Source organism: Salvelinus fontinalis, chromosome 5 (assembly GCF_029448725.1).
Source record: "Salvelinus fontinalis isolate EN_2023a chromosome 5, ASM2944872v1, whole genome shotgun sequence".
Lineage (NCBI taxonomy): Eukaryota > Metazoa > Chordata > Actinopteri > Salmoniformes > Salmonidae > Salvelinus > Salvelinus fontinalis.
The window spans coordinates 10473060-10491780 of record NC_074669.1 but is presented as its reverse complement, the minus strand read 5'-3'; the positions used below and the strand labels follow the sequence as shown (position 1 = coordinate 10491780).

At 42.2% G+C, this 18721-nt stretch overlaps 1 protein-coding gene across 8 annotated transcripts in view; it reads left to right on the top strand.

The window, feature by feature from the left end:
• The first annotated feature begins 8826 nt into the window (after positions 1–8826).
• Positions 8827–18721, top strand: part of LOC129855083 (calcium-dependent secretion activator 2-like) — a 240038-nt gene continuing 230143 nt past the window's right edge. For all 8 annotated transcript variants that reach the window (XM_055922398.1, XM_055922396.1, XM_055922395.1 and 5 more), the window contains exon 1: positions 8827–9409. In XM_055922398.1, coding sequence (XP_055778373.1) covers positions 9101–9409 — 309 coding nt within the window. In that variant the 5' untranslated portion in view covers positions 8827–9100. The remainder of the gene's footprint in view (positions 9410–18721) is intronic.

The following is an 18721-nucleotide window of genomic DNA, read 5'->3' as shown; positions in this document are numbered from 1 at the left end:
ACAGCAACACCATCATCCCAGAAACCCTTGACCCATTCCAATTTGCATACCGCCCCAACAGATCCACAGATGATGCAAACTCTACTGCACTCCACACTGCCCTTTCACACCTGGACAAATGGAACACCTATGTGAGAATGCTATTCATGGTCTATAGATCAGCATTCAACAACAGTGCCCTCAAAGCTCATCATTAAGCTAAGGACCCTGGGACTAAACATCTCCCTCTGCAACTGGATCCTGGACTTCCTGACGGGCCGCCCCCAGGTGGTAAGGGTAGGTAACAACACGCTGATCCTCAACACAGGGGCCCCTCAAGGGTGTGTACTCAGTCCCCTCCTGTACTGCCTGTTCACTCATGACTGCACGGCCAGGCACGACTCCAACACCATAATTAAATTTGCAGATGACACAACAGTGGTAGGCCTGATCACCGACAAGACAGCCTATAGGGAGGAGGTCAGATGACTACAGGAAAAAGAGGACAGAGCATGCCCCCATTCTCATCAATGGGGCTGCAGTGGAGCAGGTTGAGAGCTTAAAGTTTCTTGGTGTCCACATCACCAACAAACTAACATGGTCCAAGCTCACCAAGACAGTCGTGAAGAGGGCACGACAAAACCTATTCCCCCTCAGGAGACTGAAAAGATTTGGCATGGATCCTCAGAAGGTTTTACAGCTGCACCATCAAGAGCATCCTGACTGGTTGCATCACTGCCTGGTATGGCAACTGCTCTGCCTCCGACTGCAAGGCACTACAGAGGGTAGTGCGTACGGCCCAGTACATCACCAAGGCCAAGCTTCCTGCCATGCAGGACCTTTATACCAGGCAGTGTCAGAGGAAGGCCATAAAAATTGTCAAACTCCAGCCACCCTAGTCAGACTTCTCTCTGCTACCGCTTGGCAAGTTGTACCGGAGTGCCAAGTCTAGGTCCAAGAGGCTTCTAAACAGCTTCTACCCCCAAGCCCTAAGACTCCTGAATATCTTGTCAAATGGCTACCCAGACTATTTGCATTGCCCCCCTCTTTACGCCACTGCTACTCTCTGTTGTCGTCTATGCATAGCCACTTTAATAACTCTACCAACATGTACAAAACTACAGATTTTTACCTTGTCAGCTCGGGGATTCGATCTTCCAACCTTTCGGTTACTGGCCCAATGCTCTAACCACTAGGCTACCTGCCGCACCATGACTTGTCCTCCACAATCACCTGACCTCAACCCAATTGAGATGGTTTGGGATGAGTTGGACTGCAGAGGTAAGGAAAAGCAGCCAACAAGTGCTCAGCGTATGTGGGAACTCCTTCAAGACTGTTGGAAAAGCATTCCTCATGAAGCTGGTTCAGAAAATGCCAAAGCTGTGTGCAAAGCTGTCATCAAGCCAAAGGTTGGCTACTTTGAAGAATCTCAAATATAAAATATATTTTGAATTGTTTAACACTTTTTTGGTTACATGGTTCCATATGTGTTATTTCAGAGTTGTGAAGTCTTCCCTATTATTCTACAATGTAGATAATAATAGAAATAAAGAAAAACCCTGGAATGAGTAGGTGTGTCCAAACTTTTGACCGGTACTGTATATAGTGTGACTATTTTTAAAGCCAACAATGTTTGTTTACCTGAAACAATAGATAGGCGTTGCATATAGGATAGGTTGGGGCGTGGGCTGCTATGTCTTTGAAATTAAACAGCTTGCAAAAAGCATATTTTGTAAGTTATGTTTGTGCATTTACTTTTAGCTCCCTCATCGAAGGCCAGAATTAATTAGATTTAATAAACATAACATATTGGTTCATAATTTGACTGAGGTAACGCACAATTATTCTTCCAGCCCACATTATGGGAACATCATGGTCACAGGGGTAGAACCCCATCTAGTGGCTGCAGTGTCACAATGTAATTTGGTGCAGTACAACAAAGTCTGTTTCCATGAAGGGAAGATGTTATTTCACTCAAAACTTGTTATTTAATAATCAGATTCTGTGCAGGGCTCCTGCGCTATGGGTTATAATATATTCAAATGTTTGAGAATTCTAATAGTAATTCCTAATGATCCTCGTGTCCCAATACCACAAAATGTTTCATCAAAACATTAGAGCCATCTGATCATCTCTGACATTGCAGAGTACCCACCCACACAAATAAATAGGTGCACGCAGGCAGGCAGGCACACACACACACGCCATTTGGCTATAGAGGTAGCCTACTATTTAATTTGTGTTAGCACGTCCTTATTTGATGTAACCTAGCATTACATGTTTTTACAAATGTCAGCCTTAATGTGGTAGACTACTATCAGTACCAAAAGGGGATGAGACAAGCCTAATCAACATTAAGATAATGAAGTTAGCAAGGTCAGAGAACTGGCAGAGGGCAGAGAACTGGCAGTGTGGTGCCAGGACAACAACCTCTCCCTCAACGTGATCAAGACAAAGGAGCTGATCGTGGACTATAGGAAAAGGCGGGCCGAACAGGCCCCCATTAACATCAATGGGGCTGTAGTGGAGCGGGTCGAGAGTTAAGTTCCTTAGTGTCCACATCACCAACAATCTATCATGGTCCAAACACACCAAAACAATCGTGAAGAGGGCACGACAAAACCTGTTCCCCCTCAGGAGAGACTAAAAAGATTTGGCATGGGTCCCCAGATCTTCTAAAAGTTCTACAGCTGCAACATCGAGAGCATACTGACCGGTTGCATCACCTCCTGGTATGGTAACTGCTCGGCATCTGACCATAAGGCGCTACAGAGGGTAGTGCAAACGGCCCAGTACATCACTGGGGCCAAGCTTCCTGCCATCCAGGACCTATATAATAGGCGTGTCAGAGGAAAGCCCATAAAATTGTCAGAGACTCCAGTCACCCAAGTCATAGACTGTTTTCTCTGCTACCGCATGGCATGTGGTACCGGAGCGCCAAGTCTAGAACCAAAAGGCTCCTTAACAGCTTCTACCTCCAAGCCATAAGACTGCTGAACAATTAATTAAATGGTCACCGGACTACTACATTGTCTCCCCACCTCCATTTGTTTTGTATACTGCTGCTACTCGCTGTTTATTATCTATGCATAGTCACTTCACCCCTACCTACACGTACAAATGAACTCTAACCTGTACCCCCGCACACTGACTGTACCGGTACCCCCTGTGTATAGCCTCGTTATTGTGTTACGTTTTATTAATTTTTCCTTTAGTTTATTTGGTAAATATTTTCTTAACTCTTCTTGAACTGCGCTGTTGGTTAAGGGCTTGTACGGTAAGGTCTACACTTGTTGTATTCGGCGCATGTGACAAAGTTCGATTCACACAGCCCGCATGTCTTGACAGCACTAATGGTATCAGTGATGTTGGTATGGATGTTGACACGACATAGAAAAAAAGCGCTGTATTTCTTACTCAGCTCCTGTCTTCCAAGTGTACTAGATATTATTCCACAGTTCACACAAACATGCTGCAAAACTAACCACAGGGAATCTCAGCTAGGGTTTGAGTGCTGCATATCTGAAGGGCCTCACCATCACAAGCACTCAGTGAGGTTGGACATGCAGCGCTCAACTTGTGACACTGATGTAACCGTGGCAACAGCAGGGCAGACTTCGTTAGGAGTGTATGAGTTATTTCTTATGCATGGCCAACTCTTTCCACTCCAGGCCCCATCACAGTATGAACTGTTTTAGCTGTATTGTCAGGCTACAACATGCAGAACTATGCAAAACCAAAACAATTGTTAAAAGCTACAATATGTCACTTTTGGGGCGACCCAACCAAATTCACATAGAAATGTGAGTTAAACGTATTTTATTCCCGTTGAAAGCAAGTCTAACAAGCAGTAGATCTGTTCTATTTCTATGCTTCCCGTTTGAAGTTTTGTTTTTGGGTCTTCTACTTTTGTACACCAGCTTCAAACAGCTGAATATAAAATATTTTTGGTTATGGAAAATAGATTATACAGCAGTTTAGATGGTACAATGGTTATCTACAAAATGACTGCTTGAGGTCACAAACTCAAATTAGGCAAACTATTAGAATTTTAGCAACCAGGAAATGGTAGAGAGCAATTTCTGCATAGTGCATCTTTAATTCACTCAATACTAGCCTATCCTTGATAATGGTTTTCGTAAGACAGCTTCAAAATAGTGTTGACATGGTACTAAAGTTCAGTAGCATAATGGCATCATTGTAACATTGTTGATAATTGTGCTGAAATTAAACTTGAGGATCAAGGGTAGCCTATTAGTTGTTAAAGGAGATCCTTATTGCCCTACATTTCTCCAGAAATTAAGGATAAGATATTGTCTCGAAGAAACTGAATGTTGGTCACGGGGGAGGCAGAAAAAGTGGACTGATATAAATTTCTGGAGATTCAACTTGTTTCATGTTCTAATCAGCAGCTATTGGCTATGGTTGAAGCGGTCCCCTACTAATTAGAGTAGAACTAATTTGATAAAGTGGTACTCATGAATTTACATAGGATTTTATACAAGACTCCTCAAAGACAATATCACTTAATTGTCTATCTTTCACAGCTCTCAGCTACACTGACCCATGTTTCATGAGCTGAAATAAAGGATCCCAGAAATGTACCATATGCAGAAAAAGCTTATTTCACTCAAATTGTGCACACATTTGTTACATTCCTGTTTGTGAGCATTTCTCCTTTGCCAAGATAATACATCCAGCTAACAACATGTGTGGCATATCAAGAAGCTGATTATACAACATAAGCATTACACATGCATTACACAGTCCTGCTGACTGCAGGACTGTCCACCAGAGCTGTTTTTATAGAATTTAATGTTCATTTATCTACCATAAGGCCCCTCCAACGTCCTTTTAGAGAATTTGACAGTATGTCCAACCGGCCTCACAACCGCAGACCACGTAAAACAAGCTTATACACTGAGTTTACAAAACATTAGAAATCCCTTCCTAATATTGAGTTCGACCCATTTTTGCCCTCAGAACAGCCTCAATTCACCGGGGCATGAACTCTACAAGGGTTCCACAGGGATGCTGGCCCATGTTCATGCCAATGCTCCACAGTTGTCTCAAGTTGGCTGGATGTCCTTTGGGTGGTGGACCATTCTTGATACACACAGGAAACTCAGCAGCGTTGCAGTTCTTGACACATTCAAACTACCATACCCAGTTCAAAGGCACAAATATTTTGTCTTGCCCATTCAACCTCTGAATGGCACACATACACAATCCATATCTCAATTGTCTCAAGGCTTAAAAACTAGAGGTCGACTGATTAATCAGCATGGCCTATTTCAAGTTTTCATAACAATTGGTAATCAGCATTTTTGGACGCCGATTATGGCCGATTACATTGCAATCCACAAGGAGACTGCGTGGCAGTCTGACCACCTGTTACGCGAGTGCAGCAAAGAGCCAAGGTATGTTGCTAGCTAGCATTAAAGTTATCTTATAAAAAACAATCAATCAATCTTCACTAGTTAACTGCACATGGTTGATGATTTTACTAGTTTAACTAGCTTGTCCTGCGTTGCATATAATCAATGCGGTGCCTGTTAATTTATCATCGAATCACAGGCTACTTCAACTTCGCCAAACGGGCGATGATTTATCAAAAGCGCATTTGCGAAAAAAAAGCACAATCGTTGCACCAATGTACCCAACCATAAACATCAATGCCTTTCTTAAAATCAATACACAGGTATATATTTTTAAACCTGCATATTTAGTTAAGAAATTCATGTTAGCAGGCAATATTAACTAGGGAAATTGTGTCACTTCTCTTGTGTGTTCAGTGCAAGCAGAGTCAGGGTATATGCAGCAGTTTGGGCCCCCTGGCTCGTTGCGAACTGTGTGAAGACCATTTCTTAATAACTAAGACTGTAATTAATTTGCAAGAATATTACATAATTATGACATAACATTGAAGGTGGTGCAATGTGGCAGCAATATTTAGACTTAGGGTTTCCAACCATTCGATAAAATACGGAACCGTTCCGTATTTCACTGAAAGAATAAACTTTTTGTTTTCGAAATGATAGTTTCCAGATTTGACCATATTCATGACCTAAGGCTCGTATTTCTGTGTTATTATGTTATAACTAAGTCTATGATTTGATAGAGCAGTCTGACTGAGCGGTGGTAGGCAGCAGCAGGCTAGTAAGCATTCATTCAAACAGCACTTTCCTGCGTTTTGCCAGAAGCTCTTCGCTGTGCTTCAAGCCTATCAACTCCCGAGATTGGGCTGGTGTAACCGATGTGAAATGGCTAGCTAGTTAGGGGGGTGCGCGCTAATAGCGTTTCAAACATCACTCGCTCTGAGACTTGGAGTAGTTATTCCCCTTGCTCTGCATGGGTAATGCTGCTTCGAGGGTGGCTGTTGTCGATGTGTTCCTGGTTCGAGCCCAGGTAGCGGCGAGGAGAGGGATGGAAGCTATACTGTTACACTGGCAATACTAAAGTGCCTATAAGAACATCCAATAGTCAAAGGTTAATGAAATACAAAAGGTATAGAGAGAAATAGTCCTATAATTCCTATAATAACTACACCCTAAAACTTCTTACCTGGGAATATTGAAGACTCATGTTAAAAGGAACCACCAGCTTTCATATGTTCTCATGTTCTGAGCAAGGAACTTAAACGTTAGCTTTCTTACATGGCACATACTGCACTTTTACTTTCTTCTCCAACACTGTATTTGCATTATTTAAACCAAATTGAACATGTTTCATTATTTATTTGAGGCTAAATTGATTTTATTTATGTATTATATTAAGTTAAAATAAAAGTATTCATTCAGTACTGTTGTAATTGTCATTATTACAAATATATATAAATAAATATTTAAAAAAATAAAAATGTTAAAAAACATTTCCACTGCATTTCAGCCCTGCCACAAAAGGACCAGCTGACATCATGTCAGTGATTCTCTCGTTAACACAGGTGTGAGTGTTGACGAGGACAAGGCTGGAGATCACTCTGTCATGCTGATTGAGTTCGAATAACAGACTGGAAGCTTCAAAAGGAGGGTGGTGCTTGGAATCATTGTTCATCCTCTGTCAACCATGGTTACATGCAAGGAAACACGTGCCGTCATCATTGCTTTGCACAAAAAGGGCTTCACAGGCAAGGATATTGCTGCCAGTAAGATTACACCTAAATCAACCATTTATCGGATCATCAAGAACTTCAAGGAGAGAGGTTCAATTGTTGTGAAGAAGGCTTCAGGGCGCCCAAGAAAGTCCAGCAAGCGCCAGGACCGTCTACTAAATTTGATTCGGCTGCGGGATTGGGGCAGCACCAGTACAGAGCTTGCTCAGGAATGGCAGCAGGCAGGTGTGAATGCATCTGCACGCACAGTGAGGCAAAGACTTTTGGAGGATGGCCTGGTTTCAAGAAGGGCAGCAAAGAAGCCACTTATCTCCAGGAAAAACATTCGGGACAGACTGATATTCTGCAAAAGGTACAGGGATTGGACTGCTGAGGACTGGGGTAAAGTCATTTTCTATGATGAATTCCCTTTCTGATTGTTTGGGGCATCCGGAAAAAAGCTTGTCCGGAGAAGACAAGTGAGCGCTACCATCAGTCCTCTGTCATGCCAACAGTAAAGCATCCTGAGACCATTCATGTGTGGGGTTGGTTCTCAGCCAAGGGAGTGGGCTCACTCACAATTTTGCCTAAGAACACAGCCATGAATAAAGATTGGTACCAACACATCCTCCGAGAGCAACTTCAACCAACCATCCAGGAATAGCTTGGTGACGAACAATGCCTTTTCCGGCATGATGGAGCACCTTGCCATAAGGCAAAAGTGATAACTTAGTGGCTTGGGGCACAAAACATCGATATTTTGGGTCAATGGCCAGGAAACTCCCCAGACCTTAATCCCATTGAGAACTTGTGGTCAATCCTCAAGAGCCGGGTGGACAAACAAAAACCCACAAATTCTGACAAACTCCAAGCATTGATTATGCAAGAATGGTCTGCCATCAGTCAGGATGTGGCCCAGAAGTTAATTGACAGCATTCCAGGGCGGATTGCAGAGGTCTTGAAAAAGAGGGTCAACACTGCAAATACTGACTCTTTGCATCAACTTCATATAATTGTCAATAAAAGCCTTTGACACGTATGAAATGCTTGTAATTATACTTCAGTATTCCATTGCAACATCTGACAAAAATATCTTAAGACACTGAGGCAGCTGACTTTGTAAAAATTAATATTTGTGTCATTCTCAAAACTTTTGGCCACGACTGTACATTCTCTTGGCCCATCACAGGAGGTTTGTGACACCTTAATTGGGGATGTTGGGCTCATGGTAATGGCTGGAGTGGAATATAATCAAATACATGTTTTCCATGTGTTTGATGCCATTCCATTTAGGAAGTTCCAGACATTATTATGAGCTGTTCTCCCATCAGCAGCCACCACTGGGACCCATAGACTACTTTCAAGATGAGGAACCATCTAACAACGTTGTAAAATACTGCTTTAAATTAACAAAATGGATGTAACAACTAAGGATTCTAGCTTTAAATTCAACCCGTAAAGTACATTACAATATAATTGTATTCAACATCCTGGCATGTTGAGGTCATGAGGAAAGTTTCCTGACTCAAAACACTAATTTCTGCCAGACATAAAATGCAATGCAATTCAACGTCGGGTTTCCAGTAAATATAGCAGTAAATAGTTCAACAGCCTACTTGTAGTACTATCTGATGTAATTCCATCAAGTGCTATTTGAAAATGTTATGGGATGCGCAACTGTTTAAAGTTTTGGTGGCGACCCTCTGAGTGTGGCTTTAAGAAAAAGGCACCTCCCACATGTTGCTTTTTGTCCAAGCTACAGGTTGTCCACCTGTACTGCTTGCTCTGACTGTATCGGCAGCCACACTGCTCGCACCGTCTTTTCAAAGGAGCGGACTAAACGAAAACCTCCGAGTTGCCTCGACTCACGTTCCCCAAAACTCCGCCCTCGCATTTATGTCAAGAAACATTTAACTCGAGTCGTCGTCACAGCTCCAAAAAACACCGGGGAATATAGACAATTCAAGTGAAGCGGCGACCGCCACGTAGGCTACAGTGTGGGGAAAAGGAGTTTACCTGTTGTTGTAAAACATGTTAGACCCGTCCTCCAGCGAAGACTCGGGTGGAGAAATTGACGAGGACACTGAAGTTCCAAAAGACTCCCCAAAAAAGCCTTCGACTTCCTCGGGGCAAGGTGGTAAACATAAACGACCACCTGCGGACCAACCACAAGCCGAAAGTCCTTCTGCCGGAGACGAGCAGAAAAATGAGAAAGAAAGACTTCAGAAAGAGGAAGCTGAGCGGAAAAGTAAACTACAGATTTATGTATTTGTGTTGCGATGTATAGCATACCCTTTCAATGCCAAACAACCCACGGATATGGCACGCAGGCAACAGAAGGTGAGTGATCGCAAATAAACGCACGGTCATAGCGAACACCTTTCAAAGTAGCCAAATGAATCACAAGCACCTGCTTTCTTTTCAAGTTTTGCGCCCCACGGCCAGCAAGGCGAGGTGAAACAGTTCCACCCAACTTGAAGCAAGTTTAAAGCGTCAATCGGTAGTTGAAACATGTAATCCCCGCCACTGTAATGTTAAAAAGCTGAGTGGGGGCTGTAGAAATGTAACCACTCTCAAATTCATAGACAGCTATGGATGCAAGGACTGACATGATATCAACATTATAGATATAATATTGTTTTAAGGCTATACAATGTTTATTTACATTCCTTTTATTTGACAAACATTTGAGTAAAACAAGTTTATATTTTGTGTTCTGATGGGGTTTGACAGTTGAACTAAGCTCATGAGACAAATGATTCTTGAAGTATTTCATTTATAAATAAGTCCAAAAATGAGTGTAGCTACGCAGATTGCCCATTTAACCCATGTATGCAAATAACATATCAGAAGATCTTCAACTCATAGGTTTTTCCAAGATTATCGAATATACGTAAGCCTAAAAGTTATGAGGGAGTGTTGTACTTTTATCTTCAAATACCTTAATTTGTTGTGACAGGGCTGAGTGCAGGTGTAGTCTCCATCCTTGGCTCCCACATAAACTGAATGAATGATGGATGTTTAATATGGTAAATATTACAGGCCTACATTGGCTATTGAACGTTTCTTGAGTTCTTAAAAACAGATTAAATCTATTTGCAGACAAATTTAGTATTTTAGATATGGTCATTGACTCCTAAACTTTGGTTTGACGCCATGCCCAAACTCTCAACAAAGCTCACAATCTATTTTTTTTTAAATTCACTCACCGGCTCTGAGATATTCTTCTTGGAGCCAGGCCAGCAACTGTTTATTTTCTACGCCACTAATTCTGATATGCACCTGCCATCACATTAGTGGAAATGCCCATTAGGACATGGATTTCACATCTTGGTCACATCCAGAGAGAGAGAGAGAGAGTGGTGTCTGCTTGACTTAGAAGAGAAAAAAAATAGGGCTGATTTGCACTCTAATGAAAGCAAAAAAATACAGCTTCTCACAGCGCTCATGTATAAACCCCCAGGATCGTAATTCATTGAGCGAAGTGGAACCGCTGGAACACTTGTATTGATTTTGATGTTGTATTATGAAAACACCTCAAATCCCATGAGCCCAATGGAAAGAGGCAACTGGTGGAGACATTGTGGTATAGGGAAGGGCCAGCGCTGGGATTGAGTCCAAATTAGCACATGGAGGAATCCTCAGAGAGATTAGGGAAGTAGGTTCACTTGGTTTGCATAGTCTTATGCTGCTGCTGCTACATTCCTGTACTACGTCCATCTTCCTTACAGTAAACACATTTCACCCTGGCTCACTGGATGGACAGAATTCCTTTAACCTGTCTAGGACTGGGGTGCCGCTAGCCCCCCCCCCCCCCCCCCCCCCCCCACTGAAAAGGCAGAGCCGCGAAATTCCCCCCCAAATTTTTTTTTAAATATTTAACTTTCACACATTAAAGTCCAATACAGCTAATGAAAGACACAGATCTTGTGAATCCAGCCAACATGTCCGATTTTTAAAATGTTTTACAGGGAAGACACAATATGTAAAGATGTAAATCTATTAGCTAAACACATTAGCATAATCCACCATCTTTTCTTTGTCCACCAACACCAGTAGCTATCACCAATTCGGCTAAACTAAGAAATTGATAGCCACTAACCAAGAAAAAAACTCCTCAGATGACAGTCTGATAACACATTTATGGTATAGGATAGGTTTTGTTAGAAAAATGTGCATATTTCAGGTAGATGTCATAGTTTACAATTGCACCCACCGTCACAAATGGACTAGAATAATTACAATGAGCAACGTGTTTACCTAACTACTAATCATCAAACATTTCATAAAAATACACAGCATACACTAATCGAAAGACACAGATCCTGTGAATACAGACAATATTTCAGATTTTCTAAGTGTCTTACAGCGAAAACACAATAAATCGTTATATTAGCATAGCACATGTGCAAACATTACCCCAGCATTGATTCTAGCCAAAGAGAGCGATAACGTAAACATCGCCAAAATATATTAATTTTTTCACTAACCTTCTCAGAATTCTTCAGATGACCCTCCTGTAACATCACATTACAACATACATATACAGTTTGTTCGAAAATGTGCATATTTAGCCACCAAAATCATGGTTAGACAATGAGAAAAGTAGCCCAGCTGGTCAGAAAATGTTGTGCGCCATATTAGACAGTGATCTAGTCGTATACATAAATACTCATAAACGTGACTAAAAAATATAGGGTGGACAGCGATTGATAGACAATTTAATTCTTAATACAATCGCGGAATTACATTTTTTAAATTATCCTTACTTTTCAATGCAGTTTGCGCCAAGCGAAGCTAAGTAAAAAAAAAATGGCGTCCTAAGCCACTAACATTTTTCGACAGAAACACGATTTATCATAATAAATTGTTCCTACTTTGAGCTGTTCTTCCATCAGAATCTTGGTCAAAGAATCATTTCTTGGGTCTAATCGTCTTTTGGTCGAAAGCTGTCCTCTTGCCATGCAGAAATGCACATTGCGTTCGGCATGAACTGGAACGGTGCCCAGAGATTCACAGTGGCTCAGAAATAAATGTCCCAAAATCGCACTAAACGGATATAAATTGCTATAAAACGCTTTAAATTAACTACCTTATGATGTTTTTAACTCCTATAACGAGTAAAAATATGACCGGAGAAATATAACTGGCTACACTAATGCTTGGAAAAACAGTGGGTCGGTATCCTCCGCGCGCATGACGCACCTAGAAAAGAGTTCCTACCTACAGGATTTTTTCATTTATAGTGGCTGTGATTGGGCAATCGATACCATTCAAAGCGTCATCACGTAAAGGCATCCAGGGGAAGACGTAAGCAGTGTCCGTATACTCATAGGAATAACAGTGGCCTTAAAACTGACTCCAGAACAGGGGCCAAAATGTGTGAAATCTGACTCCATGTCAGGGAAATTGCTGTAGAATGAGTTCTGTTCCACTTAGAGACAAAATTTCAACGGCTATAGAAACTATAGACTGTTTTCTATCCAATAATAATAATAATATGCATATTGTACGATCAAGAAGTTTGTAGGAAGCCGTTTCAAAAATTACACGATTTCCATAAATAGTGACAACAGCACCTCCTAGCCTTAACAGGTTTTAAGTCACTGACCATGACAAACAGATGTCTGACTGTGTGTGTGCTTCCACTTGCAGGGCCACGACACTACTTGTATCCAACTCGTTTTTTCACTGCCATCCCAGCTGACCACAGCGAATTGGTGCTCTCTTTGCCGCAGTGGGGCGGCAGGTAGCTTAGTGGTTAGAGCGTTGGACTAGTGACCAAAAGGTTGCAAGATCGAATCCCTGAGCTGACAAGGTAAAAATCTGTTGTTCTGCCCCTGAACCAGAGAGTTAGCCCACTGTTCCTAGGCTGTCATAGAAAATAAGAAATGTTCTTAACTGACTTGCCTAGTTAAATAAAGGTAAAATAAAAATAAGTGGTCTAGCTTCCATGGTTTAATGATAATTGAGCCATCAAACCCACATGGCTAGTTGATTACCTGTTCAGGAGTCTTATGGCTTGGGGGTAAAAACTGTTGAAGCCTTTTTGTCCTAGACTTGGCACTCCGGTACTGCTTGCCATGCGGTAGTAGAGAGAACAGTCTATGATTGGGGTGGCTGGGGTCTTTGACAATTTTTAGGGCCTTCCTCTGACACCGCCTGGTGTAGAGGTCCTGGATGGCAGGCAGCTTATCCCCAGTGATGTACTGGGATGTACGCACTACCCTCTGTAGTGTCTTGCGGTGAGAGGCCGAGCAATTGCCATACCAGGCAGTGATGCAACCAGTCAGGATGCTCTCGATGTTGCAGCTGTAGAACCTTTTGATCTCAGGACCCATGCCAAATCTTTTTAGTTTCCTGAGGGGGAATAGGCTTTGTTGTGCCCTCTTCACGACTGTCTTGGTGTGTTTGGACCATTCTAGTTTGTTGTTGATGTGGACACCGAGGAACTTGAAGCTCTCAACCTGCTCCACTACAGCCCCGTCGATGAGAATGGGGGTGTGCTCGGTTCTCCTTTTCCTGTAGTCCATAATCATCTCCTTAGTCTTGGCTACGTTGAGGGATAGGTTGTTATTCTGGCACCACACGGCCAGGTCTCTGACCTCCTCCCTATTGGCTGTCTCGTCGTTGTCTGATCAGGCCTACCACTGTTGTGTCATCTGTAAACTTAATGATGGTGTTGGAGTCTTGTCTCCAGAGAGATTTTAGACACAATCAAACACTGGTCTTGGCAATGGAGATAAACTGACTCTCCTAAATCGTTGTTGTTCAAAGAAAATGTGATGTCCAGTGATATCAATCAAAAGCCTTCCGTGGATCAGCTTTTCTGGAACCATTGTATCATTCCTGGAGATATTGCAGGTTTGGTAAGTTTACCGTAACTGGAGAAACCAGCTCTACTGCGTCAGTCTCCTCCTTATTTGCGTAGTTGACTGGTTGTAGTGGGATTGAAGTAGTCACGTTTCCGACTAGCCATCTCAGTATCTCTATCTGGCTCTTGTCTCGGGTACTGTAACTGTCTTATGATGAACCAATCCAGGATCAAACAGAACATTCATTGTCATAACAGTGTATCACAGTATAACCACACAAACTGGCTCAGTCAATGTATTGGAAACTGCTTCAGAAAGGATGCTTTTACACAGGCAGCTCAATTCTGCTCTTTTGACACCAATTGGTCTTTTGACCAATCACATAAGATCTTTTCACATTAAATATTTTTCAGAGCTTATCTAATTAGTCAAAAGACCAATTTAGTGGGGGGGGGGGGGGCTTCCTGTGTGAATGCAGCCTTATTTGCTTTCCCTCCTCCAGACCTCTGATTGCCAAATCTCAGAGGACCATAGATCAGGGCCATAGACCACTAACGGATTAGTCCATCAGTACAAAAAGTCAAATTGACTGAAGCTAGATGATGGCTAATGCCACAGTGTGCCTAGCAGGTTTATTGAAGAATGGATTGAGAGGACACACACAGTTTATTATTTTTCACTGAACCCACATTTTTCATTTTTAACTCACAGAATACATTTTCATTTTTTAAATGGGTTTACTAGAAAGCACGCTTATTCCTAACACATTTTGGTGCCAAAGCGATTCTGCTTGTGTCAATGACTTCTTTCTGTCGCCTTACTTGTGACTGCTTCTACTGCACTGTCAAATTCCTTCTTTGCATTGGACTGGAAATCTGGCCACAGCATTGGTCCGTTCTTTATAAAGTAGGAGAGAGTAGGTATTGTCCACGAGGAGCTGAATCACACTTTCCAATAAGGCTTCTCTTATTCTTCTCCTCTTTCCACAAAATGTTGGCTCTTTCAGTGCAAGTCCAATGTTAATTCATTAAATTGTTTTTGTACTTTTTATTCCTTTTTCTCCCCAATTGGTAGTTAGTCTTGTCCCATTGCTGCATCTCCAGTACAGACTCGGGAAAGGCGAAGGTCGAGAGCCATGCGTCCTCTGAAACACAACCCTGCCAAGCCACACTGCTCGCTTACCCCGGAAGCTAGTCACACCAATGTGTCGGAGGAAACACTGTACTACTGGCGACCGAAGTCAGCGTGCATGTGCCCGGCCCGCCACAAGGAGTCGCTAGAGCGGCAGGCCAAACCCTCCCGTAACCTGGACGACCCTGGGCCAATTGTGCGCCGCCTCATGGGTCTCCCGATCGCAGCTGGCTGCAACACAGCCTGGGATCGAACCTGGGTGTCTAGTAACGCCTCAAGCACTGCGATGCAGTGCCTTAGACTGCTGCGCCACTCGCGTGGCTCCCTATGTTTATTTAACTCAATGGAAACATGTAATTTAGCTACCATGATTAGTGTAATAATATTGAGGATATCAATTAAGTTACATGAGAATGGCAGTAACGGTAAAAATACATTTGATAATCTTCTCTCCTCGGTCTCTCTTGACAATTCTCATAGTAACTGGAGAGAAACCATAAGCTGTTAGCCCCCCCCTTCACTTTTTGTCTCCAAGCATGTATGACAGCCAAGGACCGCCTCAGGAACACCTCTCCCATGCATCCTTCCTTCCACATGTCTAATCATCTGGCATAATTGCTTATTACACACATAAAAAAACTATTTTTTTGTGCTTCAGAATTTGATGTTAAAGGAGAAGTCTCCCTGTGTAGCTTCGTGGACTGGTGGGTGAAATTGGCGGCCCATAATGTTTCTTTAGGCATACTTCCGTCCTGTTTGTTGTCTCGCCTTCCCTTAACAATTTCCCTCTCCCTTAGACGTGGATCTTCCCAGGGGCTTATGTAACTCACTTCCTCCCCACCCTCCACCGCCAACAAGTGACTGGACAGTTCAGTGGGGCTTTCTGAATAGAGATGCTGTGTGGAGAGGAGTAGACTCAGAGAAACCCTGAGGGCAGAGCTAGCCCTATGACCCCATTGTGTGTCTTGTTGCTACCCCGGTTTAGAGTCCAGATCTGGAGGGGATACATGGTACCTGGGTTCTTCACTCCGTAAATGTCCTTATGTATCTTGAAAGGTGCAAATAAAATGTGTTATTATTCTAGCCCATAGATTTTTGTCTGTCAATGTAGCAGGGCAAGATGATGCAAATATAGCTCTTGGTTGCTTAAATGAGGTCGATAACAGCTAATAGTTGTTGCAAAAGCTGACATGCTTGGCATTGCCTGGAGTGACAGGCTTTGGAATAGATTGTGTTAGGATGTCTCTCAGGTAGGCCTACAATATTATTGATAATCTTTGGACAAGAGACTAATGTTTGATGCTACAGAACAGTGTAATGAAATAAGAATCCAAGGCTTTGTATTGTTTCATGAACAAAAAGGTTGGAAAACACCCAATAGTCTTGCACACAATTGTTTTGGAAACTGCATTTTTCTATATTCCATTTTGCTTCTGGCAGTAACGTTTTAAATCAATAAAGCCTTTCTAATTATGTTTTTTCCCCATGTGTTGTAGGCTTTTTTGGTCAACCACTTTACTGTTGAATTTCTTCTGCCTCACGGTCATGCTCATGCCAATGAAACTCATGTTATTGTGGCCACCTCAGAGGACACTATTTGGCCTTTAACCTACATTTCAATGGGCTTTTTCCCAAAAGTCCCTTTTGTGTCCCTCATTGAGAAACGGTACAATGTTGTTGTTTTTTGTCCCCTCGAGCAGTGTATTTTCCCACATTTGTATCTCTTGTTTTATTTACAGAGTACTGTGATGCTACCTCAAGAATTGACTGTTGGCTTAATTTGCAACACCCTTGAGGACACGGGTGTCGTTGTTTGTAAATGCTTTTTGACATAATAAATATCTGGGTTCATCTCTCTGAATAGTGCCAGTATGGGCCTATGCCAGCAGATCCGGTCTGTGATCGGCTTGCTAATGAAGTCCCTGGGGACGGATCCAGTACTACTCAATATGTGTGTTCAGGAGATCATTTGTGCTCTCAGAAGCTCTGGGGAGGGTTCTCTGAGGCACTCATTTGGCCATTTGCACGTGTATATTTTTGTCAGACTATAGACAAAATGGAACACATGCTATGACGTTTTGGAGCGGGCTTGTACTTGTAGTAACATTTTGGGTTACATTTTCAAAAATCCTCCACTGCTAGCAAAGTTTAACCTTTTTATTTGGAATGCCAATGTTTTTTCTCTATTGACCTTCATCCAAGCATCCTTTTGAATCACATTTTATTTCCAACGCACTGGCTTTTTTTTTAATGCGATGACATTTAATTTGATATTTGTGAGTTCAAACATCAGGGGCAAATCCTTTTCAGTTCTACCTCTAGCAAACACTGACAAGTTGGTAACTTCCCAAAGATGCAACTACCTCACAAAATATTGGTCACAAGTTTGATCCTCTCTCCCCTCTTAAAATGCCTTAACAGCCATGGTTTGACAGTGAGCATTTTATGATACTGTAGCAACAGATTTGAATGAATATGTGCTACTACATATCATGTAAAAACATGTCCCTTGGTAACCTAGTATTTTACACTGATTGGCTACATATATGCCACAAGCAACTTACATTTTCCATAGCTCTTCTTGAACTGGCTGACAATAGCACCTGGAGAAAAATTATGAAAAGCAATACCATTTGTGTATTCATACCAAAGTTAGCCAAGTATATCTCAACTCCACCATACCACATCCTCAGAGTTGAGTGCAGACGAGAGTTTTTGTAGGGAACTTCTGACTACTTCAAGTCGCTGTGCAGTCGATCATTTTTTGAAGTATATTCTTACACCCTTACCGTGTACCTATGTTTGTCCTCTGTTGCGTGCCTTTCTTTGTTTACTGAAATCCATCATTTTAATAAAACAATCCGTACAACCGCCGACTTGTTGCTGCGCCGATTTGAATCTCAACAAGGAAACGGTCGGTGGTTGTATTTGATTAACGTTTTATTAAAAAGTATTGATTTCAACAAACAAAGGCACGCAACAACAGAGGACAAACATAGGTAAACGGTAAGGAGGTAACATTTTTGAAGTATCGATTTCACAGCGAGTCAGAGGTTCACTCCAAAAACTCTTGTCTGCATTAACTCCAGATGTGGTATCGTGGAGTTGAGATGTACTGGCTGGCTCTACCAAAGTAGGCCTAATAGTCTTAAAAATGAGAATTAGCACACCACTCAATTATCTGCCTCATTTGAATTGGTTCCTTCTGATGAGCTGTGTGTGTGTGTGTGTGTGTGTGTGTGTGTGTGTGTGTGTGTGTGTGTGTTTGTGTTTGAGCACAGTTTGTTTCCTCACAGGGTATTGATTGAGCAAACACAATGCACAATGCTTTTGGAGGTTTGTGTCTGTGAAATTGAAAATGACACGTTGTATAAGCAATCAGTCTGTCTTTCATGCCCTGTCCTTCAGGCTAAAGTCACTTCTGATAGAATCTTATCTGAGGGCCGTGGCGACGGATTGGCAACCGAGACTGATCCATCATACACCTTTTAATTACGTCTCTCTCCATCATTCATGAGAAGATCTTCCATTGTTCTCAAAATCTGTTATTTTCAGATTTTCTTCACTCAATGACTATGGGAGAATCTCAATTGCATACTCACGTCCTCTCACCTCATTGTCAAACCCCATTGGAGGAGAAGGTCAGAGGGGAGGTTCTCCCTATGTTACAACATTTCTCAAGAGTCTAATTACATCTTTTTGCGTT